The following is a 27,108-nucleotide window of genomic DNA, read 5'->3' on the forward strand; positions in this document are numbered from 1 at the left end:
ATTTTGGCTTGGGATTAGAACATAATTTCCACTAGAGCCTGTAATGAATTTATATATATTTTTGCCTTTGGATTCTACATATTTATCTGGAGTGGTACTCTCAGCACTGAGAAACCGAAAACAAAAATATCCATCAGTTACGTAAAATGTCAAAATGCCCTGTATTCTGCACAATCAAATATTCAGCCACGGTTTAGTTCCATATGTAAAAATGAGCAAGCACATCCATTCATTAATATGCAAATTTATTTTTCATGTTTAAACCTGATAAAGTTATATAAGTTGAAGAAGTTTTGAAAGTGAGGTTGCCAGTGATCTATTATTAGCAGATGTTTGATTTGCATGCTGACTTTGGAAGCCCTGGTTGAGGGCAGTTTGGAGCTCCAAATGCTTCACTGGATGTACCACCAGTTACAGCTAGAAAATCAAACAAGGTTTTCTGGCCTTGGCTATTCTCCTCTGTTCTCTGATTAATTCTAAAGCAAAAGCCACTGGTGTTACACTAATTTCCAGACATGAGGTCTTACAGACTCCCCTTGCTCAGCCTGGTTGTTTTCTGAAGCTCCTAAGGTATAGAACCATACCTTTCCTAGTACAGACCCCCAGAACGAGAATTTCAATGTCCAATCAACAAATATTCTACTTCTCTATTTCAACTCTAGTCTTCTACAGGGAGCCTGGATTTGTGTGGGGAATATGTCCAACACTGGCTTCTATGGCACCTGTACCACAATGAAGACAGCAATCACAGAGGTCTCTCTGTGCTGAGACAGGGCACAGCTAGCAAATGGCAGGAATAAACAGCATTAATGAGGTTTCTCAGTGTAGGGCTTTAGAAGACAACAGTTCAGAGTTCCTAGGATTCTGTCCTCCCTGTCCAACTCCAGCAGCCCTCCATTTTAAAGAAACTCCATCAACAGCTCTTCATACTGTTTGCATATCCCCTCCTAAAAATGCTGTAGTAGGGTAAATTTCTCAGGTGCATCACTGTAGCTCCAGGAACATTGCTGACATTTCTAGGAATAACTGCTTCTGAATTCTACCAGCTGTGTGTACCAAAAGCCAAGACAGAGAGCTTACGTCAACAAAATCCAATGAGGTAGGCTCCAGAAATTACCAAAGAGTGAGGAACAGATGGGAGTTGAGAGTCAAAGAACAGCATTTACTTAGATCATCAAAGTCCTGTCTGCTTTGTGTGCCATTTCAGCATGGTGCTAGAGCATTTTTGACATCAAATCAATACACTTGTTCCAGCTGTACCATCAACCTGTTCTTTTACTTTTCAGTGAGTCACTTCCTCTCTTTGGGTCCTTCTTTCTCTATATGTGAAATGAGAGTTGTGACAAATTAATGGAAAGAAATGTGCTGACATATTCTCTTAGCTGACTGAAAATTATTTCAACACTGATTTTTAAAAAGTATTTCTAACTAGTAAGACCAGCAGGTTTTCTATATGACTCCAAGCTCTGTTACAACTGCATTGCATGCTATCTCTTTGAATTTTACAACAGTTTTGCAAAATAATGACTGCTTTCCTATTTGCCCAGAAGAGGAGACATAGGGTAACGAACTCAATGACAGACTGTGTAGGAGAATCTGAGTTTGATCCCTAGAACCCATATAAGAAAAACTGAATATAGTGATGTGTGTTTGTACTCTGAAAAATGAGGACACCAAGATGAGGCTTGTTGGTTGGCCTAATAAGCAATGAGTGATCCTGTATTTTTTAAAAAGGAAAAAAGTAGATTGTACTTGAGGAATGACATCAGAGATTGACAGGTGGCCTCTACAAGCATGTGCACGTGTATGTGGACACACAAACACACACACACACACACACACACACACACACAAACACACACACACATCAATGGTGGATGGCTACACAGCCTGGCCAGCCATGTGTGATATGTTAGAATACCCACAAGGTATTCTGGGTGTGTGAGAGAGTCCCAGGCTCCAGTCACAGTAAAATATTAACCAAAGCAGGCTACTTAAAGAGGCACTAACAATTCATATTTACCTGGGAGGACTCCTTAAATGCACTGTTTTCAGCCATGTAACGCCTAGATCATAAAATACCTAGAATCCCAAACTAAGGTCACACAATGACATGAACCAGGTGGTGGCCAGAAATGAAAGAGCTCAGGCCAGGTGTTAAATCCAGATTGGAGATATTGAACCAGGTGGGTTTTCTCCTTCAGTCCATACTAATACTTCTGAGTCAGTCTTATCACTTATCATTCTTACTACCTTTGGATTCTCTGGATTCTCCTGCCTCATTTTTCACTGCTGTCTGGTTGTGGCATATGCTAATATGCAATGGTAATGTACATTGGTGTTTCATTTTCCTCAAAAGATGTGGAAGCTGGCATCTAAGTATTATAACATGTTTTCAAGCTTATAGAATACTTATTTTTTATTTTTATTTTTATTTGAATTACAAAAAGATTGAATTACATGACAATCCTAGTTCCCTTCTCCCTCCCTTCCTCCCCTACCACCCCCCCAACTAAAACCCTACCTATCACATATCCTTTCTTCTAATCTACACCTGACTCAACCTTTCTGCTCCTTCATGACCTCTGCATCCTTCCTTTTCTTCCCCTTAGAATACTTCTTTATATAGATGCTAAGCACTTCCATTAGGAAAATATTGTGTTCTCTAATGTAGATATCAGGATTCCTTTTGGTGTTTCTTTTTTTTTTTTTTTTGCATTCATGTTTTCCTTTCTGATTCACTCAGTTCCCAATTTGTGAAAGGATCAGGGTCTATAATTCATACTCTGGGTCTGTTGCTTAAAATTAAAATGTTCTTTCTGGGAGACAGCGTTGACTTATGTATCTCTTTGTGAGTTAGTCCTTGAAATCAGTTTATTCCAAAGCGGGTTCACAGTGAACAGTCTAATAGAATCATCCTGTAAGAAGGTCACCATCTTCTTTTTAATATATTTTATTTTATGTGTTTTGCCTGCATGCAGTGCTCACAAAAGTCAGAAGAGGGCATCAGATTCCACAGAAACTGGAATCATAGATGGTTGTGAGCTGCTGTGTGGGAATTGAACTCGGGTCCTCTGGGATGAGTCTCCAGCCCCATCGTTTGCTAATTAATTAATGGTGAATTCTTCTTTTCATTTTCTAAAGAAGCTAGCTTAGATCTCACCACCTTGTGCAGGAAGTTGACTCTGAACTTCTTATTCTCCTTTTTTCACCTTTCATGTGCTAGAATTATAGGTGTACCACCATGTTGAGTTTCTGTGATGCTGGATTGAATCTAGGGCTTTGCACTCTAATAATTTAATGTGTTTGTTTTGGAAACTATGTTTAGGTAAAAATCCAGCCCTGTATCAGGGGAAAGAACTCTGGTTCTGAGGCCAGAAAGAGGAGATCTAAAAATCAGCTTTGTCATATTTAGCTGGCTGGACAAGTATAATAAATGACTTACTCTGTAGGATCCTTAATTTCATGATCCTTAATTTCAAGAGTCTTCTCACTGGCTATAAGTGAGGTCATTCTTAGAATACAATTCCTATCTAATCTAACTGGAAATCTCTGTTCATCCTTTGAAGAAGAAACATTGTTGGCTGGCTTGCTTTGAAAACATCAGCACATGCTGCACAGGGGGGCCCCACTGCTATTGCATGTGCTGTGGTATCTTGTATACCCAGTATCAACTGCACTAATCCATATTCATGTTTGGATTTCCATTCTTTCTCATGGGGGATTTAAGGGCATAAATAGGGCTGGGACAGTGGTTTATATAAGACATGAAAGAAAGAGAGAAAGGATGGTTTGGGGCTAACTAGGGGATAACAGAGGCTGAAGAAAGAACAGAGTTGAGGATCACATTTATGACTGGACAAGTCCCTTCTATTCTTTTTAAAAACTATTATTTATCATTACCCTTATGTGGATGTGTGATAATATGTGTGACATATGATAATATGTGTGATATAATGTGTGAATAATATTTGTGACATGTAAAGATGCTCATCCCACAGCATGACGATGTCAGAGGATAACCAGGTGGAGTCTGTTCTCTCTTTCCACCAGGTGGGTTTTGTGGATGGAATTCAGGCCTTTGAGCTTACACAGTAAATGCTTCTACCTACTGGGCCATCTCTGGCCAGCACCTTACTCTGTAATTGTCCCAGATGACCTGAGGACTGAGGCAAACTCTCTACACCTCCTTTACTGGTCTCCTGAGTTTGTGTTCCTGGTAAAGAAACATGGGGAAGTGGAGAAGGTGCTCTTTTAGGCTCACCTTTTTTTTTTTTTTTTAAGTTAAGTCAGGGAAGGCTGAGTCAAGCTTCAGAGATAAAAATGAAGGCTATGAAACAAAGAAGATGGAGAAGGTAAAGTCAAACGTACTTCTCTGAACACTTGGGGGTGGCTGAGAATGGACAAAAAAATAATGGCTTCTATTTTACAGAGAATGTAATTGAACCTGGGGAATGGCAAGTGATTTATTCAAGTCAGTGAGCTGGTAAGAACTAAAACTGTCATCAAAATCTATAGAACTACTTGGCCCCAAACTCTTGGGCACTTTTGTTTCTGCCATGAAAACATTTTTCCTATTTGAAGTTTTCTGAAGGAAGGTGTCAGCATTATGTGATATCATCCAGGGTGGACAAAATGCCCAAGACCAAGAAGTTTATTCCAGAAGGATGTGAGAAGATGTTTGCTCCAACATACAACAATTATGCTGGTAGAAACCAAGAATTCCAAAGAGACCCTGTACCCTTCCCTTTGGCTATAGGACTATTCAAAGAGCAGATCCCAATAAATTTTAATTTCCTGAGAAATTCCATGCTGGGGACAAAAAAGGCTGGGAGCCTAGTGCCAGCCAGAGGGGACATGTTCTCTTAGACAGAGCTTCATTTAGTTCCAATAACCTGTAATACTACTGAGAAGCTGGAAGCCCAACACATGATGATAGGAAAGGCCACACCTTGAGTGTGAATATTAAACTATGCATAATCTCTAAACGTCATTTCAGGACTTCCAAGATAGAATTCAAGAATGTCACTGGGCCTCTTTGATCCTCTCCCCAATATGGCCACATTGAATAATCTCCTTTTTCTTTCAGTGGCCTATTAATGGTGGGTGGCTGCACTTTGGGCTGCCAGGTCCCAGGCTCTGACACTAAAAGCTCAGTTAACAACAGCAAACACTGACTTTGACAGGGGTGTTGTGCTGGCTATGGAGAGCATTTGTGTTTCTTATTTTATGTAACTGAAATCTAACTGAACATTCTTTGAATGAATGCCATGTCACTATAGAAGGAGAGCTGCTTAGTCCATGATAGGCAAATAGAATAAATACTTGGCCACAACTTGTTGATAAGAAGTCACTAAAATAACTGTTTTCTGTTAGGTATGGATAAGGCAAAGAATAGGGGGAAAGATCCAGGGAGTCCCCTTTGCTTTCTCCTCACATTCCCCCTGCACTATAAAGAGTCTCCTCACATTCCCCCTGCACTATAAAGAGAAGAGCTCTGATGGTCCTAGAAGATGCATTGTGAGGGTAGTTCACATGGGAGATAATCTAGCACTCCATCAGCAGATCAAAGCACCTGGTCAACAGAGAGAAAGAAAGTAAACTGAGGCTAAAACTGACAGTCAGCTGACCTAGCATGGACACCCCTATGTCTTCTTGAATAAGTTCCTTTTTATTCTGAGGTCTTAGGAATAATGATCTTTCAAGTTTTAAAATAAAAGGTATTTCATTTCTTTGTTTTGTTTTTGTCTCTTGCTTTTAAGCCTTTCACCTACCCCCAGATGAATCTCTGTGTGAGTCAAGGTCTGTGCTAATTTTTTCTTCCATATGGAGAACCTGGTATCTCACTTGTGGGATACTGAATCCTTTTTGAAATAATCAGGAATGGCACCTTTTCACTTATTATATGCCTGTAGGTGTGTGGGCATTCCTGAGTTATCTACTCTATTTTGTTAACCCCCCCCACACACACACGCACTGCTGGTACAAGTGTACTACAGGGGTGGGAGTGATGGCTCGGCTGGTAACAAGCATGAGGACCTGAATTCAATCACCAGCACCTTTGTAAAAACAAAATAGTACACACAATCACAGCCTTAGGGATGTGGAGACAGCTGGTTTCCTAGAGTTTGCTGTGCAGTTAGCATAGCCTAACTGATAAGCCTCAGGTCCCTCTAAGAACCTCTGGCATGGGACTGACCTAGACCCTCTGCATCTGTGTGATAGTTGTGTAGCTTGGTCTTTTGTGAGGCCCCTAGCAGTGGGACAAGGATGGGTTCCTGACACATGAAATGTATCTCTGGAACCTATTCCCTGTGGTTGGATGCCTAGCCCAGTGTTGATGCAAGGGGGATGAGTTTGGTGCTGCCTCACCTTGATATGCCATGCTTTGTTGACTTCCATGGGAGGCTGTAGGAGGTGGGTAGAAAGGAGTAGGGGAGGGAATGGGAGGAGAGGAGTGAGGGGAAACTGTGGTTGGTATGTAAAATAAATAAATTAAAAAAAAAAACAAGGTGAATATCAACTTGTCTTCTAGCCTCCATATGCTCTTGTACAAGGTTTTTACTAGTTACCAACTTTGTGAGAGTTTGTAACATGAATGAGTATTTAGATTTCATTAAATAACTTTTCCATATACATCTGGAGTACACAATGTTTCTCGTTGACTTCATTAATAAGCTGATGACAGTTATGAGTTTCTGGTGTTAAATCACCTTTTTCTTGCTGTAATAACCCCAACTTGGCCATGATGTATTATTTATTTTTTACATGACTGGATTTGGTTTGCCAATAATTCACTTAAGATTTTTTACATCTATGTTCACAAATGAAAATGGCTTGCAATTTTCATGTCATAGGACTCTATTTTGGGATTTAAGGATAACCTGAACTCACAGATTGAAATAAAAAGTGATCTTCTTTTCCTCATTGAAAGTTATGTTTCTGATAAAAAATGAAATTGCAAGAGTTTATTTCTAACTTGCCAACTGGGGTGCTGTGTCCTTTTAGGAAGGTTTATGGTAGGGAGTGGAAGAGATCTTAGTGGGCAAGCACTTGTTATGTAAATGTGGGACCTACAATTGGGTTCTCAGAATTCACATAAATGTCAGATGGGTTTATAGTCCTAGAGTTTACGAGATAGAGACATGGGTCCTCAAAGCAAGCTGGATATCTAAACTATACACAATGGTAAGCTCTAGGTTCAAGTTAGAGACACAGTCATAAAAATGAGATGAAAAACAATCAGGAAAGATTCTAAATGGTAACCTCTGGCCTCTACATTCACCTGCATACACGTGTCCAAATATATATGAGAACAAAAGTATACATACACATACATGTATCCACATACCAAACACACCACATCTACCAACTCAAATATGACCATTTAATGGATAGAAGATAATGCAGATATATTACTTCTGAAATCAGTTTTGGTAAATTACAGATTCAATGAGATTTTTCTTTTCACATAAGCTTTCAAATTTATTAAAATAATGTTGATCACATTTGGATATCTTCTACAATTTAATAAATTAAAAGTTCCATGAGAGAGAGATTGGTAACTTTAATCTTTGTTGTTTACGTAGAACTCAGAAAAATCATTGGTTCAAAAACTTTTGGAGAATGAAGTGATGAATCTGAATATATGCTGGCTATCCACTGCCTGGTGAGTTCTCTTCTCTTTGACAAGCACTTTCAGACCATTGTTGACTTTATTGTTCCTTTCTAAGCAAGGACTTTCTGACTTTATCAAACAATTTGCTAATCAATTTCTGATCTTATCTTCTTTATGTTTTGCTTTTTATTTCCTTGTAATTTTTTATTTCCTTGTAAATCACTGTTTATCATCCCCAGGTGTAAACTTGGTATACTAATTTGTAGGATTTCTTGGTCCTCCCATATGGTTTTGAACATGGATTGTTTTCAATTTTATTTAGTCCCTAAGTAGTTCTCAGTTTCAATTATAATTACCATTTAGAACCATGAGGAATGAAAGAGAGAGTTCTCAATTTTAATCAATTAGACACCTTTCATCTTATTTTTAAAGGCTTCTAATTGAAGTTACTTTGTTGCATTATGGTAAAATATCATTTTCTTAAAATGTACTGAGGATTGTTTTATGTCTAGTACATGGTTATGGTATGGTAAGTGCTAAGTGTAAAGTTGATAAGGATGTATATTCTAACTGTCCACACAAGCCTCTTTATCCAATAAATCAAGTGCATTAAATGTCACCCGAGTCTCCCATATTTTTATTATTTTTTGACTCATCCTTTCATGCTTGAAAATGAGACATTAAAATATTCCACTGTGATAGTAGGCTTGTCCTTTTATTTCTCTATAGTTCTAATGAGTTTGGTGGTATGCACAGTTATAAATAAAAAATTAAAGTATATATACAATTGTAAATATACTTAGACTCTTCACACTCATACATTTAGATACATATATGTCACTGCACAAGATATATGCTTCTACCTTCCTGGTAAGTTTTATTTTTAGTTGGGCCTCTCTTCCTCTAATGTTTGATCTGATGTCAGTACAGTTATTACAGCTTCCTTGGGGTAATTTTTGATAATATTTTTTGTTAATATTATTGTCAGCCTTTTAGGTTTGATTAGTTAGGTCTATCTCTTTTAAAAAGCAGATGCTGTATACAGTTTTCTCTTTCTTCATTGAGATTTAACATTATAGGTAAATATTGAGTCTCTCCTATCATTAATGAATTCAAATCACTTGTGTGTGTGTGTGTGTGTGTGTGTGTGTGTGTGTGTGTTTGTGTGCTTGTGTGTGTGTGTGTTCATGTATGAATGAGAAGAGAAAAACACAGGCATGGTGATATGTGCCTGTATTACCAATACTGGGAGATAGAGACAGGAAAGTTCCTGGGAATTTGGCCAATTAGTGAGTTACAGGTTCAGTGTGTGCCCTACAACAAATAAGGTAGAAAATGATGGAGGAGAGCAAGATTTTAGATACTGGTTCTTTTGGCTATGTTGGGCAGTGAGCCATTAGCAACAGCAAGTCAGTGTTTTCCTTTGTACACTAGGACTTCCCCTTCCACCTCTGCCTTGCTCTGAGAACATATCAGCTTGACTTCATGGCAACATACAAGGGACCCTGGAGGACATCTAGGAATCATCCTTCTGAACCAAAGCCAATCACAGTACTTGGTTAAGTCAGGGGAAATGAGTGAAACCCCATCCAATGTATAGACTCATAGACTAAACATATAGCTGCTAGGTACAGCCATAATTGGAGTATTTTGTTTTGTGATATTATGAACAGCACTAGATAATATATCCTACCCTGTTGTCTTCTTAAAGCCAGGACTTCTTTAGTAGTTGGTACTGAGAAAGTCACAATGAAAGCTTTTTCTGTCCTTGTCCTATCTACCAGGAGATAATGAGACAATTGCATTTGCTTTCTTCACTCTGACCCTTCTACAGCTGCCATGGCTCCTGCAGTATTTATTTATACCAGTTTCCTTCCACATTTCTCTGCATTTCTACAAATGTGACCTGGAAGTATGAAGTGATTCACAGCCCATCTGTAGCATCTGGCACACAGTGGGTCTTTGCTCAAGGTAAATCATTGGATTTGGGGGATCTGGAATGAACTAAAAGACCTGGCAGCTGATGAAAAGAAGAAAAACTACACAAACTGGTTCTTTACTCAGGGAGCTTTATGTTTTCTGGGAATGCCAAATATGAGTGTGCAAGAAAAGAGCCAACAGAGGAAGATCTTTCTGCTCGGGACCTTTTACATCTTCCATCGCATGCCCATAGGCTCACAAAAAATCTGTTCCCTGCCAATCCCTGCTCCCAGCATCCCTATGCTTAGCACAGGAGGACCATAAGGTATGAACCACACCCCACCATGGCACCTCTTGACCCACCTTTAAATCAGACACATCTCTGTAGCACTGCTCAGAGCGAGTGTGGTCTGACAGCTGCACGTTCCAGAAGCAGGGGAGCTGATACACCAGGAAGGGGTTTTGTTTGATGACGGCATTGAAAATATCCTGCGGATGAAAACCAAGGGTACGGTCATGCAAGTGGGTAGGTTCAGCTCACAGAAGGACATCTCTCAAACATCATGCTCTGGGCATAGGATTGCTCCAACATACAATTGCCCCCATTGTGGACAGTTTTCCTGAGTGCTTTATACAGAAACCAAGGAGTAAATGTCTGTGCAGGCACAGGGGAATGTCATAGGACAACCTGACTGACTTTATGCTTATGAGTCTAGCTGATCATCATACAGCAAGGTCACACAGGACAGATAGGGAATGTATTTCTCCTGCTGGTTATCATAAAATAAATCAATCATCCTTTCCTCAACTTGCCCCACCCTAGGTTGGAGCCCTGTGCTATTCTGAGCCTTCCTCTCAAAGCAGTGTGATGAAAAGTGGCTCAACTCATCCAGAGGGGTTAGACAAATTACACATCCTCATTTCCAATAGCTTTTTTGGGGGGCTTTTGTTTGGCCTGGTGATGGATGCTCCTTGGATTTTTGCAGGCCATAGCATCCAGAGAGCAACTCCCTATTTCAAATCCCTCTTCCAACTTGTCTAGGAAGGATTTTTAACCTTGTTTGTGCTCCCTCCAAACCTAATATGTGGCCCCACTTGACAGGTGTTGCTAGGAGGTGAATTATGGGTTTTCATGGCACAAGATGTCTGAACAAACCATCCTCACTCAACATAGATACACAATTGCTAGCTTTGGGGGGATACACTCAGGTCACTGTTACCTGACTTGAAATATGAGGACAGTAGACAACTACCTCTCAGGTCTTAGACAGCACCTGAGTCATTTTACTTTATTTTTCACTCACTCATTATACTGTGTCTCATTGCTTAGGAAGGGAGATCAGTTTGTGGCTCCTTGGGAAATACTGGATAATAATGCTTAAAAAAAGACATAAAAACAATTATATAACCTTGCAGACTTCCTTGTTTCCTGTATTTGAACACTTCATGGGCAATTTGGCAAAGGAATCGTGAGGCATGAACTCAGGATGGAAAGGGAAGGGCGAAATGAAGAAAACCCAGAGAGAGTATCTTCACACCTCAATATTGTCAACAACATCACAAGAAAGTGAAATCTACGTGACTAGTTCTGAGGGCAAACAGGTTCATGACTTTTCTAGACAAAATCAGACATGAGTTTTAATTAATATTATGTAATAGTTTGTTGGAGTTGGAGGGCTTTCTAGACTGCTCAACGTTTGTTTTTCCTGCTTAAATGCAATTCCCTTTAGCACATGGCTACCAGGATTAGGATCATGGTAATGGTTTTAGCTTACACATTACATATACCACTGGAGACATGGCTCAGTAGTTAATATCACTAGCTGTTCTCCCACAGGAGCCAAGTTTGAATCCCAACAACCATATGGGGGTTTACAAGCTCCCAACACATTTATGTAAACTTCAGTTCTAAAGGATCTGACAGTCTCTCTTTTGACTTCCATGGACAACAGGCACACATGAAGTCCGGAGACATGTATGCAGGTGAAATATCATTACACATAAAGTATATAAAGAAAATAATCAGGCCCTTTACTTACCTGTCACCTTCCTACATGTCTTAGTATACAATGTTCGTGACTGTCTTTTGACTGAATGTCTGAACAAACTAATAAATTGAGACACATCCAATTATTAACATGAATCTTTAAGAAACAGACCAGGTCTGGAATATTCTTCCAAAGGTCCATGTGCTAAACTATGGGTGCTGGATTCCCACAGGAGGTATTTAAACCTTTGATAGGTAAGATTTAGTGGAAAGTTTTAAGGTTATTGGGAGAACACATGTGAGGGGGGATTGTGGGATCCTAGGATCTTCTTTGATATCCTTATTGTGAGGTGAAAGGATATGAACCTCCATGTCCTCCATAGTGCTATGGTTTTGGACCAAGAGCTATATGTTCAACTATGGGTTAAAGCCTACTGCACTGTGATCCAAAATGAACCACATAATCCATACATGGTGGCCCATTCAGGTAAATCCCAGAACTTGGAGAACAAAGAATTGCTAGTTCAAGGCAGCCTGGGTTTATATACTGAGAATTTATTTGAGGAAAAAAAACCATGAAATAACCAAACTGTAACAAAACCCCCTTTTCAGTGTTTGCTGCAGTAACAACAAAATATGCACTAACAGGAAGGTACTCAGGTGTAAAGATCCCTGCCACTGGACACTCACCTGGTCAGCCAAGGAGGTAGATAGCATGCCCATGAGTTCCCTCTCTGCTGTCAGCCTCCACATCTGTTCCCATTTCATCTTTCGTAGCTTATCCAGAAGCAGTAGTATGACTCCTGGGCAACAGTATAGGATAAAACAAGAGCAGCAGTGAGATGAGCGAGACGCACTAGCCACTTTGGGACAGCCTATTCATCTGCAAAGATGAGCTTTCCCTCACAAATCTCAGTCAGCGAGCATTCACTGTACAGGGTGCATGGTTTGGAGATGAAGAGTCTTGGCCTCAGCATCAGGCTCTGCCAGAGACTGATCAAGTGTAAAACTAAATCACATCACTAAAACATTCCTATTACATAAGAAAGAGTATTAAGGTAGGTAGGCACCTACCTTAATGCCCAGTACTTTCTGGAGATATTTGGTGGTGATAGTTACATTATTGGGTTAAAATAATAAATTTCTATTATTTATACACTATTTACAGACTATTATCACAGTAATAACAACAAGCGATCCTTCTGTGAACTTGATGTGTGGTATATTTCTCACAAATACTAGTTTGTCTTGTGTATTTTCTCTGGAGACATGATACCCTTAGTATGGCTGATATGTGGCACTTGCACAATACACACGGTTTGCTTATTTTCAAGAAAAATACAACAGCTTTTCTACAACTTTACTTTGAGTTATTTAAAATATCTTTTGTTTGAGTGTTTGCCTGCATGTATGTGCAGGGACATTTGGTAGGCACATAGACCAGAAGAGGGGACCTGATTCTCTGAAATTTGAGTTACAGAAGGTTGTCATCTGTGCTCTCTCTCTCTCTCTCTCTCTCTCTCTCTCTCTCTCTCTCTCTCTCTCTCTCTCTCTGTGTGTGTGTGTGTGTGTGTGTGTATGTGCGCGCGCGCGCGTGCACTCGCGTTCCTGTGTGCGTGTGCTAGAAATGGAATGCAAATCCTGTTTAAGAGCAAATGCTCTTAACCTCTGAGCTATCATTCCAACCCCTTCTGAGTATCCTTATCTGGTATCTGACATTACTGACCAGCCACACTGCCTTCCCTTAGTGGTCCTTTGTGTTTATAAGAAACTATTAACAAGAGCCTATTGCTTCCTTCTTATCACCTTTTCCTGGTGAATTTTTATAGGGTTGGACTTAAGCAAATGGGGCAGGGTGTAGAGCAGTTTTCTATTGAATATGCTCTTGATTTGGAAAAGTAGGAAACAACTGAATGTAGCATAAAGGCCAGACAACTCAAAAGAAAATCTAACAAGGATCATGTAGTTTTGCTTAGCTGAGTGAATTGTAAGCAGCTATCTTCCAATGACTCAGTCCAGGTGGGCAGAAACAGCCAAATTCAGAACAAGAGACCACATGGCCTAAGTGGTGAAGTGAATTTATACACATTTGGTTCCCCAAAGGAATCCCACTCATGATGATTAACTTAGCAGGAGGGCCACTGTCCAGGCAGCAAAAAGTATTAGTTGATACCTAGATACATATGTCTAAGATTCCCAGAAGGAAACTGTTTTCTTCCTCGAGGTCAGACATACATATTGACTCTAACATAGTAGTTTTTTTAATGGCAAATAGAGATTTGAGTCAATTTCTTTATTTCTCTAGGTCTCAGATTTTCTATAATTTTGAGTCTGTTTTTGATAATTTATATTTTTATAGAAATCCATTATAAACTGACTTTTCCCTTAAAGTTTGTTTTGCTTTGTTATTCTAGATGTGCCACTTCTTTTGATGAGGGAATTGAGAAAGGAATAATTTTATTTTTATTTGTTATATGCTTAAGATTGAATCCAGAACCTGGTGCATGCTTGGTAAACACTCTACCACTGACTGAGCTACATCCTAGCTCCAGATAATCTTTCTTAAGTAGAGGTTTTGGTTAATTTTCTGTTGTTGCTGACATGTCGAAATTATTTCTAATATGCATTTTTGATGTTTTATTACTTACTTACATTTATAAACTTTTTCCATTTCACTATCTTTTTAAAAAATTATAAATGTGTTGGGGGCACACAGTGAACATGTGGATGTCAGAGGATAACTTGGTGGCCTTGGTTCCCTTAACCAGCTGAGCCATCTTTCTGCCCCACCCCACTCCTTTCACTGCCTTTCATTGTGTTCAGTTTTGTCCAGTGCCCCCTTTTCTCCTCTGCTGGTTTGAAAATGATATATCCAGAACCTGAACTACTGTCCAGCTCTTTCTGACTAATTTTTATCCCTTTTTATTAAATATCCAGTGCCAGTTATGCAGATCAGTTATGTCCTCCTTTGCTCCCATTTCTATTTTCTTTTATTCTCTATTCTTTTTTCATTTTCCTTTGATAGACCTTCCGCTGGAAATGAGACTATTTTGGGCGGAGGTCTCTGTGCCTCAGATACAAATTATGCACGATATTTAGATAGTAGAAAAGATCTGGCAAGACACTATGGAAAATGGTTGCCAACCATCCAGGCTGTACAGAAACTAGGTACAAATGGTAGACCTTCAGAGGAGCCAAAGGCCCTGCCCTGCCATTGAAGTGGCTTACAGATGAACCTGTTTGGGTAGGACAATGGCCTATGTCCTCTGAGAAGCTAGAGGCTTTAGAAAGACTAGTTCAGGAATAGCTAGATGCTAGACATATAGAGGAATCTACCAGACCTTGGAATTATCCTGTACTTGTTATCAAAAAGAAGTCAGGTAAGTGGTGAATGCTGACAGAGCTGAGAACCATAAATAAGGTAATTCAACCAACGGGCTCTCTGCAGCATGGAATGCCATTGCCTTCTTTGATACCTAAAGGATGGCCGATCATAGTCATCTATCTGAAAGAGTGTTTTTTCACAATACAATTACAGGAAAATGATAGAGAAAAATTTGCATTTACCATGCCAACTCTTAATAACTCACAGCCAGTTAGGAGATATCAGTGGAGGGTTTTGCCATAGGAATGCTAAATAGTCCTATATTGTGTCAGCACTTTGTACAGCAACCTTTGGATATAATTTGTAAGAAATTTTCACAATCTCTTGTTTATCATTACAAAGGATGATATTCTTTTATCAGATTCTAATAAGGAGACTTTGCAATGTATGTTTGAAATGGTTAAGGAAGTTCTACATTGTTGGGACTTACAGATTGCCCCAGAAAAGAAACAAAGAGGAGATTCTATTAACCATTTAGGTTACAAGATAGGCTTACAATGAATCAGGGCACAGAAGGTACAAATTAGGAGAGATCATTATCAAACTCTTAATTCTCTTCAGAAATTATTAGGGGAAATTTCTCAATTACAGACGATTATTGGTATGGAAGGACATGACTTAAATAATTTAAAAATGGCCCTTAAAGGTGATAAGAACCTAAACAGTCTGTGACTATTATCCGCTGAGGCAGAAAAAGAATTACAATGGGTAGAAAACAGAATATTGGATTTGAAAGTAGATCAGATAAACCTTGATTTAGACTGTATTCTGGATATCTTGCCAGCCAGAGAATACCATTCTGGGATTCTGATGCAGAGGGAAGACACCATATTGGAAAGAATATTTCTGCCATATAAACAGAATAAAAAGTTAAAGACATATATAGGAAGATTTCTGATTTGATCTTAAAGTTGACTCTGTCAACTGACTGGAAAAGATCCAGCAGAAATTATAGTACCTTTAACTAATGATGAAATTTCCTCCTTGTGGAAGGATAATGAATATTGGCAACTAGCTCTTACTGACTTTTTGGGAATGATTAGCAACAATTATCCCAAAACTTACAGAATTAAATTCATAAAAAAGACAGTCTGGATTCTTCAACGTATTGTAAGACAAACTCCCATTTCTGAAGTTCTTGCCTTCTACACTGATCAAATCAGGCAAGGCAGGTTATAAAGCAGGTAAGGTAACTAAAGTAGTTCAAAGTCTGTATCCATCTGTACAGAAGGCAGAATTACATGCAATTCTCATAGTACTTATGGATTTTACAGAACCTCTTGATATAGTTACTGATTCTCAATATGCAGAGAGAGTTGTTTTACACATTGAGATTACAGTATTCGCTACTGATAATACAGAATTAACTTCCCTGTTTACACAATTATAGGAAACAATCAGAAACAGAAGTATTCCTCTATACATTACACATGTCAGATCCCATACGGGTCTGCCAGGTCCACTAGCACAAGGCAATGATGAAATTGATCGCTTATTAATTGGAAGTGTGCTAGAAGCCTCAGAATTTCATAAGAAACATGTAAATAGCAAAGGTTTAAAAAAGGACTTCTCCATCACTTGGCAACAAGTCAAGGAGATAGTGAGAAACTGTCCTACTTGTTCCTTTTATAACCAAACTCTATTGCAAGTAGGCTGTAATCCTAAGGGCACTCGGAGAAATGAGGTTTGGCAGATGGATGTCCTTCACTTTGCAGAATTTGGAAATCTGAAATATGTGTATCATACTATAGACACATTCTCAGTGTTACAATGGGCTACTGCCCTTAACTCTGAAAAAGCTGATTCTGTTATTACACACCTGCTACAGGTGATGGCAGTAATGGGTATACTTGCACAAATAAAAACTGACAATGCTCCAGCATATGTCTCCACAAAATTGGAACAGTTTTTCAAATATTATAACATAAAGCATGTCACCAGTATACCACACAATCCTACAGGACAAGCAGTGGTTGAGAGATCTAAAAGGACACTAAAGGAGTTGCTACATATATAGGCTGGGAAAACTAAACCACCCAAACATATGTTTTATAATGCTTTATTAACACTGAAGTTTCTTAATGCCGGTGAGAAAGGACAAAGAGGTGCAGAAAGACACTGGATTATGGAAAAAACTGCTAAACTGAATCAGCCGGTATACTTCAAAGATGTACTAACCTCTGTATGGAAACCAGGACATGTGTTATGATGGGGTAGGTATTTTGCATTGGTTTCCACTGGCAAAGAAAAACTTTGGATACCATCAAAGTTGATCAATATTCGAGTTGAAAAAGAAAAACCTCTTGACGAGGACAAATGACAAGTATTCTACTAAGGTATATCTCATAAACTAAATAGAAAACTCCCAAAGAAAAGGGGAGTGTTTTGTTTTTATCTTCACAGGAAAACTCATCTCCAGAAGGCAAAGCACACTGCATGGGTAGATACTTAAGAAGAGAAGATAGCTATAACCATCAAACAAAAGGAACTTGCCATATGGTTAACTTTACAGCTGTCTCTCAGAGAACTCTATTTCTATTTATTTCCTAGTCTCTATTGAATTAAACCAATGCTGGATTTAGAGGTGGACTTGGATTTTCTCCTCTAAAATTCAAGCACATTGTTTAACTAAACTTTAGCATTTCTGTATTGTATCAAGAAGCCAATTGGTGTAATACAGAATAAGAGAAGAATTTGGGGACTTTCTTTGTCTTTTCTTGGTTCTTTCTTTCAAGGTGTACATCGTGTCATAATTGTTATTCTCCCATGGTTGCCTTTCCCAATATACATACTTACACAAGCAAACATTTCTCTGCTAACATTTATGTTTGAATCCCACACAGCCAATGAAGACCTGTCTGACAGCAATCCCTGGATGCCCCGGAACTACTACTTGCTCCATTTCAACTGACCCTCCAGCCAGAGCTTCGGGTACTGACTTCAATCAAGTTAAGATTTCAAGCAAGATCTTCAATAAATCAAATCCCATCTAACATGGACTGAATACAATCCATTCAGGACTTTCACTATACTAACATTTTCTTCCTATAGGAAGGACCCCATGAGGCTATCACTGTCCCATTTCAGCAGGAAGTAACTTGGAGGATGCTACACCCTCTTTCCCCTATTGTTGTCACTAAGGATAGTGTATACCTAGTTAGGGATAGCTTCCTATTGTTTATGGTTGGGATTGGAAGGAGGTGTTCAGTCTTGGACACATCTTTCAGATGACTTTGGGATTAGTTAAAATAGACATAGTTAGCATAAGCAGATTGTTGTATCTTCTTATATTTCACCTTTATGATTGTTAATTTTGGATACTATACACTGTTAAGTTTTAATCCTCTTTTAGACTAAAGGGGGAATTGTAGGGGACACTGAAGCCATGCCTGCTAGGGGCTGGCTACAGGTGTGCCTGAACACTCCTGTGAGGGCATGGTCAGGGTGACATAATTTAAGAGTGAGGGGTGTGTATGTGGGCTTCCCTTCTTTCGTTTTCATCTTCAGCTTGCTGTACTTACTGCTGTCCCACCGGCTGGCTAGGTCACTCTGTATGTAAGGCTTTTCCCTAATAAATTCCCTGTATTTTTACCTGGCTCCATATTGGTAATTCCCACAATACACATACAAAAAAGTAGCATATTTTTACACTGAATAGGCATATATTGCTGTGCCTGGTTTAATAAAGACCTGAATGGCCAATAGCTAGGCAGGAGGTATAAGCAGGTCTTCTGTGAAGAGACAGGAAGTAGGAGGAGATAATAGAGATATAAGGGGAGACATGGAGGGATTTGGACATACAGAATGAAAGGTAAAAAGCTACATGGTAGAACATACATTAATAGAAATTTTTTATTTATTTTTATTTTTTTATTAGTTCAAATTAGAAACAAACTTGCTTCACATGTCAATCCCATCTTCCTCTCCCTCCACTCCCACCAAACCCTAACATCTTCTCATTCTTTTTTGTTAGTTAAAATTAGGAACAAGCTTGCTTCACATGTCAATCACTTCTCCCTCGCTCCCCCAACCCCCACTACCCCCCCCAACTGCCTCCTCCCTCTGCTATCCATGGAGATTAGGGCCCTACATGGGGGCATCAAAAAATCCACAACATCATCCTGGACCAGGCCTCAGATGTCCCCCACGTGTCCAGGCAAAGAGAGCACCCCTTCACGAGGGATGGGCTCTCAGGTACCCTCTTACAACAGATAAAAATACTGATCCAATACCAGGGGCCCCATAGAGGGCCAAGGCCTCCTTGCTGACATCTACATTCAGGGGTGTGGATCTGTCCCATGATGGCCTCCCAGACAAAAGTCTGGGGTCCATGTGCTCCCTCTTACTCAGGTGAGCTGTTTCTGTGGGATTCACCAGTCTGGTCCTCACCTCTTTGATCTTTACTCACTCTCTGTAACTGGCTTCCAGAGTTCAGTTCAGTGTATAGCTGTGGGTGTCTGCCTTTGCTTCAATCAGCCCCTGGATGAGGGCTCTAGGATGGCATATAAAGTAGTCATCAGTCTCATTATAGGGGAAGGGCATTGAGGGTAGCTTCTCCACCATTGCCTAGATTGTCAGTTGGTGTCATCCTTGTAGATCTTTGGAAATGTCCCTAGAGCAAGACATCTGCTAAAACCTATAATGGCTCCCTCTGTTATGCTATCTCTTATCCTCTCTCCTCTATTCTTCCCCTAACTCAAACTTTCTGCTCCTCCATTTCCTCCTTTACCTTCCTCTTCTCCTCCTATCATTCTGCCAGCTCCCTCTCCCCTACTCTTATGCTTCCAATTAGCTCAGAAGATCCTGCCCATTCCCATTCTCTGGGGTCCATGAATTTTTCTCTTAGAGTACTTCTTGTTTCCTAGTTCCTTTGGTAAAGAGGATTCTAGGCTGGTAATCCTTTGCTCTATGTCTAAAATTCATATATAACTGAGTACAAACCATGTTTATCATTTTGTGACTGGGTTACGTTACTCAGGACGGTCTCCCACTTTCTCTTCTAGAAGATTCACTGTGGCTAGATTTATGTTGAGATCTTTGATCCATTTGGACTTAAGTTTTGTGCATAGTGACTGATATGGATCTATCTGCAATCTTCTGCATGTCTGAATCCAGCTGTGCCAGGACCATTTGTTGAAGATGCTATCTTTTTTCCCATTGTATTCAAAAATCAGGTGTTCATAGGTGTATGGGTTAATATCAGGGTTTTCAATTTTATTCCATCGGTCTATTTGTCTATTTTTGTGCTAATACCAAGCTGTTTTCAGGACTATGGCTCTATAATAGAGCTTGAAATCAGGGATGGTGATGCCTCAGAGGTTCCTTTATTGTACAGGGTGGTTTTGGCTATCATGGGTTATTTGTTTTTCCATATAAAGTTGAGTATGGTTCTTTCAAGGTCTGTGAAGAACTGTGTTGGTATTTTGATGGGGATTGCATTGAATCTATAGCTTGCTTTTGGCAATTTTTACTGTATTGATCCTACCTATCCAAGAGCATGGGAGATCCTTCCATTTTCTGGTATCTTCCTTATTTTCTTTCTTTAAAATCTCAAAGTTCTTACTGTAAATTTCTTTCACTTTTTTTGTTAGCATTACCCCAAGATATTTTATGTTGTTTGTGGATATTGTGAAGGGTGATGTTTCTCTGATTTTTTTCTCATTGCGCTTATCATCTGTGTATAGTAGGGCTACTTTTTTTTTGAGTTAATTTTGTATCCTGCTACTTTGCTGAAGGTGGTTTAAGGTGTAGAAGTTCCCTGGTTGAGTTTTTCGGGTCACTTATGTAGACTATCATAACATCTGCAAATAGTGAAAGTTTCACTTTATCCTTTCCAATTTGTATCCACTTATCTCATTTTCTTGTCTAACTGCTGTAGCTAGACTTTCAAGTACATCATTGAAGAGATACAGAGAGAATGGACAGCCTTGTCTTGTTCCTGATTTTAGAGGAATCACTTTGAGTTTCTCTCCATTTAGTTTGATGTTGGCTGTTGGTTTGGTATATATTGTTTTATCATATTTAGATATGTTTCTGTTATTCCTGTTCTCTTCAAGATCTTTATCATGAAGGAATGCTGGATTTTGTCAAAGGCTTTTTCAGCATCTAGTGAGATGATCATGAAATTTTTCTTTTTCAGTTTGTTTATATGGTGGATCACATTGATGGATTTTCGTATGTTGAACCATCCTTGTATCCCTGGGATGAAGCCTACTTGATCATGGTAGTTGATTTTTCTGATGTGTTCTTGGATTCCATTCACCAATATTTTGTTGAATATTTTTGCATCCATGTTTACAAGGGATATTGGTTTGTAGTTCACTTTTCAGTTGTTATCGTTGTGTGGCTTGTGTATCAAAGTGATTGTAGCCTGGTAAAAAGAATTTGGCAATGTCCCTCTTCCTTCTACTGTGTGGAACTATTTGAGGAGTACTAGTATTAGCTCTTGTTTGAATTTCTGGTAGAATTCTGCAGCGAAGTCATCTGGCCCTGGGATTTTTTTTTTTTTTTTTTGGTTGGGAGGCTTTTGATGACTGCTTCTATTTCACTATGGGTTGTAGGTTGATTTAAACTGCTTATCTGATCTTGGTTTAATTTGGTAAGTGATATCTATCCAGAAAACTGTCCATTTCCTTTAGATTTTCAAATTTTGTGGAGTATAGGTTTTCAAAGTATGACCTGATGATTCTCTGGATTTACTCAGTGTCTGTTGTTATATCCCTCCTTTCATTTCTGATTTTGTTAATTAGCATGTTCTCTCTCTGCCTTTTTGTTAGTTTGGATAGAGGTTTGTCTATCTTGTTGATCTTCTCAAAGAATCAACTCTTTTTTCCATTGTTTCTTTGTAATGTTTTCCTAGTTTCTGCTTTATTAATTTCAGCCCTCAATATGATTATTTCCTGGTGTCTACCCCTCCGTGGTGAGTTTGCTTCCTTTTGTTCCAAAGTTTTCAGTTGTTCTGTCAATTCTCTAGTGTGACTATTTTCCAGGTTCTTCATGTGGGCACCTAGTGCTATGGACTTTCCTCTTAGCACTGCTTTCAGAATGTCCCATAAGTTTGGGTATGTTGTGTTTTACATTCTCACTAAATTTTAGGAAGTCTTTAATTTCTTTTTTTTTTTATTCCTTCCTCGACCCAGGAATGGTGCAATTGGGTGTTTTTCAATTTCCATGAGTTTGTAGGTTTTCTGCAATTTGTATTGCTGTTGAATTCTAATCTTAAAGCGTGGTTAAGATACGATACAGGGGGTTATTTCAATTTTTTTTGTGTGTGGAGGTGTGCTATGTTGCCAAGTATGTGGTCAATTTTAGATAAGGTTCCCTGTGGCACTGAGAAGAAGGTATATTCTTTTGTGTTTGGATGGAATGGTCTATAGATTTCTGTTAATCCCAATTGGGTTATAACTTTTGTTACATCCTTTGTTTCTTTTTTAAGTTTCTGACTGGTGGTTCTGTCTAGTGGTGAAAGCGGGGTGTTGAAGTCTCCTACTGTAAATGTGTGTGGTTTTTTGTGTGGTTTGGGCTTCAGTAATGTTTCTTTTACAAATGTGGGTTCCTTCGTATTTGGGGCATAGATGTTCAGGATTGAGACTTCATCTTGATGGACTTTTCCTGTGATGAGTATGAAATGCCCTTCTTCATCTCTTATGATTGATTTGAGTTTGAAGTCTAATTTGTTAGATATTAGGATTGCTACACCAGTTTGTTTCTTGAGTCCAATTGATTGGAAAATCTTTTCCCAGTCCTTTACTCGGAGGTAATGCCTGTCTTTGAAGTTGAGGTGTGTTTCTTGCATAAAGCAGAAGGATGGATTCTGTCTTCATATCCATTCTGTTAGCCTGTATCTTTTTTTGGATAGGTTAAAACCATTGACATTGAGGAATATTAATGTCCATTGATTTTTGGTTCTTGTTTGTTTTGGATTTATTCTTGGTGGTGTCAATGTGTGTGGATTTTGCCCTCCTGTTTCTTTTCCTGTTTGGTAAAGTTGGATTATCTATTGCCTATGTTTTTGTGAGTGTAGTTATCTTTGTTGGGTTGGAGTTTTCTCTCCAGAACTTTCTGTAGTGCTGGATTTGTGGATATGTATTGTTTCAATCTGGTTTTGTCATGGAATATCTTGTTTTTTCCATCTATAGTGATTGAAAACTATAGATGGGTACAGTAGTCTGGGTTGGCATCCATATTCCCCTTAGTATTTGTAGGACATCTATCCAGGACCTTCTGGCTTTTAAAGTTTCCATTGAGAGGTTGGGTGCAATTCTGATAGGTCTGCCTTTATATGGTACTTGACCTTTTTCCTTTGCTGGTCTTAATATTTTCTGTTTATTCTGTAATTTTGGTGGTTTGTTCATTATGTGGTGAGGGGAGTTCTTTTTTGTCTTTTTTTTCAGATTTTTTATTTGAATTAGAAACAAGATTGTTTTACATGACAATCCAGTTCCCTTCTCCATCCTGTCCTCTACCAGCCCCCCCAATAAAACCCTACCTATCACATATGCTTTCTTCTATTCTTCCCCTGACACAACCTTTCTGCTCCCTCATGACCTCTGCATCCTTCCTCTTCTTCCCTTCTCATTCTCCTAGTGCCCCCCATTCCCATGCTCTCAATTTGCTGAGGAGATCTTGACCCTTTCCCCTTCTCTAGAGGACCAAGTATGTCTCTCTAAGGGGTCTCCTTGTTTACTAGCTTCTCTGGCAGTGTGTTTGTAGGCTGGTAATCCTTTACTCTATGTCTGAAATCCATATATGAGTGAGTACATATCATGTTTGTCTTTTTGTGCTAGGGGAGTTCTTTTTGTGGTCCAGTCTATTTGTGTTCTGTAAGCTTCTTGTACTTTCATAGGCATATCCTTCTCTAGGTTGGGGAAGTTTTCTTCTATGATTTTGTTGAATATGTTTTCTGTACCTTTGAGTTGTATTTCTTCACCTTCTTCTATATTTATTATTCTTAGGTTCAGCCTTTTCACAGTGTCCCATATTTGCTGGATATTCTGTGTTAGGGATTTGTTGGATTTGAGATTTTCTTTGGTCGATGACTGTATATCCTCTAGTGAGGCTTCAATAACTGAGATTCTCTCTTCCAATCTCTTGTATTCTATTAGTTATACTCACATCCTTAGATCCTGATCATTTATCCAGCCTTTGTATTTCCAGCATCCCCTTATTCTGTTTTCTTTATTGTTTCTATTTCAGCTTTCATGCCTTGAACTGTTTTGAGTGCTTCCTTCACTTGTTTGCTAGTTTTGTTTCTTTAGATTCTTTAAGAGAATTACTTATTTTTTTTATTTTTTGTTGTTTTCTTCTATTTCTTTATGTGATTTTCTTGTTTCCTCTTTAAGGGTCTTGGATAACTTCATAAAGTAGACTTTTAAGTCTGTCTCTTCTTCTTCCTCTGTGTTGTGCTTTTCAGATCTTGCTGGTGTGGAGTCCCTGGATTCTGGTGGTGTCATATTGGTCTTTCTGTTGAGTGTGTTCTTATTCTGCCTTCTTCCCATCTCTTCTTCCAGTGGGTGCATATGGGGTCTCTCTATCTCTTCTTGTCACCCGGTGGTGTGTGTGGGCCAAGACTTCAATGTCTGCAGCTCTGGATGGTCTTTCCTCTCCTGGTAGTCTCCTTACTCAGGAGAGGTTGGGTTGGTGGAAGGGGAAGGAAGATTGAGGTATCTCCAGACTCAGGGAGGTCCTCCCTGTCTGGGCAGATCCACTCTATGCAGGCCCAGGCCCAGAGAGATCCTGGGGTTATGGGGGCCTTGGGCAGGAGTAGGGCAGGAGCAGAGGGTACACTCACCTCAGGAGAGGTCAGGCTGGTGGGAGGGGGAAGGAAGAATGAGGTATTTCCATACTCATGGAGGTCTCCCTGTCTGAGCAGGTCCACTCTATGCAGGTGCAGGCACAGAGAGACCCAAATGGGTTAATTTAAGTTGTAAGTGCTAGCTAGGAACAAGCCTAAACTATAGGCCAAGCTTTCATAATCAATAATAAGTCTCTTTGTCACTATTTGGGAGCTGGCAGAGCAGAGAAATACTTTATACAGAATAAGGATAAGAGAAAGGAGAAACATTGGAGAGAATGTATGAAAATGCCATAATAAAACCCCTTACTTTCATAATAAAACTATTTAGTAAAAAATAGTTTTATTTATTTTTGGAAGAGAATAAAGTAATTTTTTGTGAGATATGCAACAGGAAAATACAATGATATAAGGCTGGGGAGACAAAAACAGACCACAGTCAAATGTGTGAGAGATTGCATTGCTGTTCTACTTGCTAATATCTAGGTTTGCTGTTGGGGTCAAGGAATGTGGAGCCTGCCTAGGGTGTTCTGTACAGATTTTTGTAGCCTTACATTTCACAGGACCTTCCAGTACAGTAGGCTGGGATGTGTGGGGCCAGGTGGGCTGTCATGCTAGGAGCATAAGAGACCAACATGAGATAAATAAATGAATAAGTAAATTAAAAATCAAAGGTTTCTCCTGTGAACATCTGGTATAGGGGTAGTGTATATTATCTATGGATTAGAAGGAAGGCTGTTCCCTTCTGTACCAACTAAATATGTAGTGACGCTCACATCTGAAATGACAAGGAGAACAAGGTGCTATTATCTGAGAAAGGAGAAAGAGAACTGTTTAAAAGATTGCCTTGATATGGGCTAAATATTGTTTCTTGTTGCACTATAAAAAGGAGCTGAAGCTAAAGACAGTGATGCCTAATTAGCATCTACTTGGAAACTGCTGTCCATGAGAGGCTTTACTTAAGTGACTTCTGATTTTTGGGACAAAACAACAAGGGCAATGAAATGTTCCCCAATTTAGAGATGAAGATTAGGCTAATATGTGGCTACTTAGTTGCAAAAGTAATCATATTGTATGATTACTGATCTTTCAAACAATGGCATGTTTCTCTCTGTGTGTTTGTGTACAAACATGCTCATAAGTAAACAAGGGAGGCCCAGCTCTACCAGTGTTCTCAATCCAATACAAAGTAGTTCCTCCTGGAAGAAGAGTACTTCAGTGTTGGAAGGACTGAAGGAAACCACAGATCATTTGCAGGTGGTCCCTCTACAGATCTGTCAGGAAACCAGGCATGCATAGTCAGAGATGGCAGAGCTTACTTAAGACTGCCCTGTGTGATGTTGATGGCAGACGATCCTGCATAAGTGATGGTGGTTACTGGCTGGAGACCAGAAAGACTGAAATCAGGACAGTGTTTCGGCGATGACTCGCTGAATGTCAGAGCAACTGTCTTCTTTCTCATGTGAGTATATCCAACAGACCTCTTAGTAAGTATGGACCTAGCTCTTGCCAGCATGGGAACTACTTAAACAGTACAACAGTTATTTCCTTTTTGCTATGATCAAATACATGCTAAAAGCAACTTGAGTATTTCAGCTCACAGTTTGAGGTGGTTTGGTTGGTTCCTAATGGTGGGGAATGTGTGGCCCTTGTGGCTCTACAGCAATAGGGATGTGAGGTTGCCTGCTCACACCTCAGATGATCAGAAAGCAGAAAAATGAGAAGCCTGGTGTTCAGTTGGCTTTCACCTCCCTGCTTTTTTTTTTTTTTTTTTTTTTTTAACCCAGAATAGAATCCCAGCTGATAGGATGCTGCTGCCCTAATTCCAGTTCCCTTCTCAGCTAATCTTCCCTGGAAATGCCCTTATAGGCACATCCAAAGGCATGCCCAACTAATGCCTAAGTATTTCTTAATTCAATCATAAAACTAACCATCAAACCTGGCAAATATCTGAGATTCATATGACCAATACATTTCTTAAGAGGAAGCTTCCCCTCCCTCCCTCTTTCTCCCTCTTCCTCCCTCCTTCCCTCCCTCCCTTCTCTTCCCAGTTTCTTTCTTTGTGCCCGCTTTCGTGAATGAGCTAAATGAAATACTCAGCCTAGGACTGGTTAATTCAGAACACAGGCTTACTTGATTCAAGGGGAGAAACAGAAGTTCCTAAGTGGCTACATAATTCCAGTGGATAAGACCAGTTCACAGCAGCCTTTGGATAAATCCTATTACTTAATTCAGTGTAGGATGTTAGTGCAGGAAATAGTTAAGCAAGTTGAGAGGATGGTGGGATAAACAAAGTATCATACACAACATATGCACAGTGAGTCGCAAAAGGTGTTTATTTACCAGGAATTGGATGCTATTGTGCTCCCCTTTGCTTATTTCCTCCCTGGCTGCTGTCAGCACTT

General features: G+C 39.3%; 1 protein-coding gene across 16 annotated transcripts in view; it reads right to left on the reverse strand.

Annotated features, from left to right (window-relative positions):
* Positions 1–27,108, reverse strand: part of Large1 (LARGE xylosyl- and glucuronyltransferase 1) — a 520,809-nt gene that overhangs the window by 73,773 nt on the left and 419,928 nt on the right. For all 16 annotated transcript variants that reach the window (XM_035442501.1, XM_027410534.2, XM_027410533.2 and 13 more), the window contains 2 exons: positions 12,216–12,328; positions 9,902–10,027 (listed from right to left, as the gene is read on the reverse strand). In XM_035442501.1, the coding sequence (XP_035298392.1) occupies positions 9,902–10,027; positions 12,216–12,328 (239 nt within the window). The remainder of the gene's footprint in view (positions 1–9,901; positions 10,028–12,215; positions 12,329–27,108) is intronic.

This window comes from Cricetulus griseus, chromosome 3, assembly GCF_003668045.3.
Source record: "Cricetulus griseus strain 17A/GY chromosome 3, alternate assembly CriGri-PICRH-1.0, whole genome shotgun sequence".
Lineage (NCBI taxonomy): Eukaryota > Metazoa > Chordata > Mammalia > Rodentia > Cricetidae > Cricetulus > Cricetulus griseus.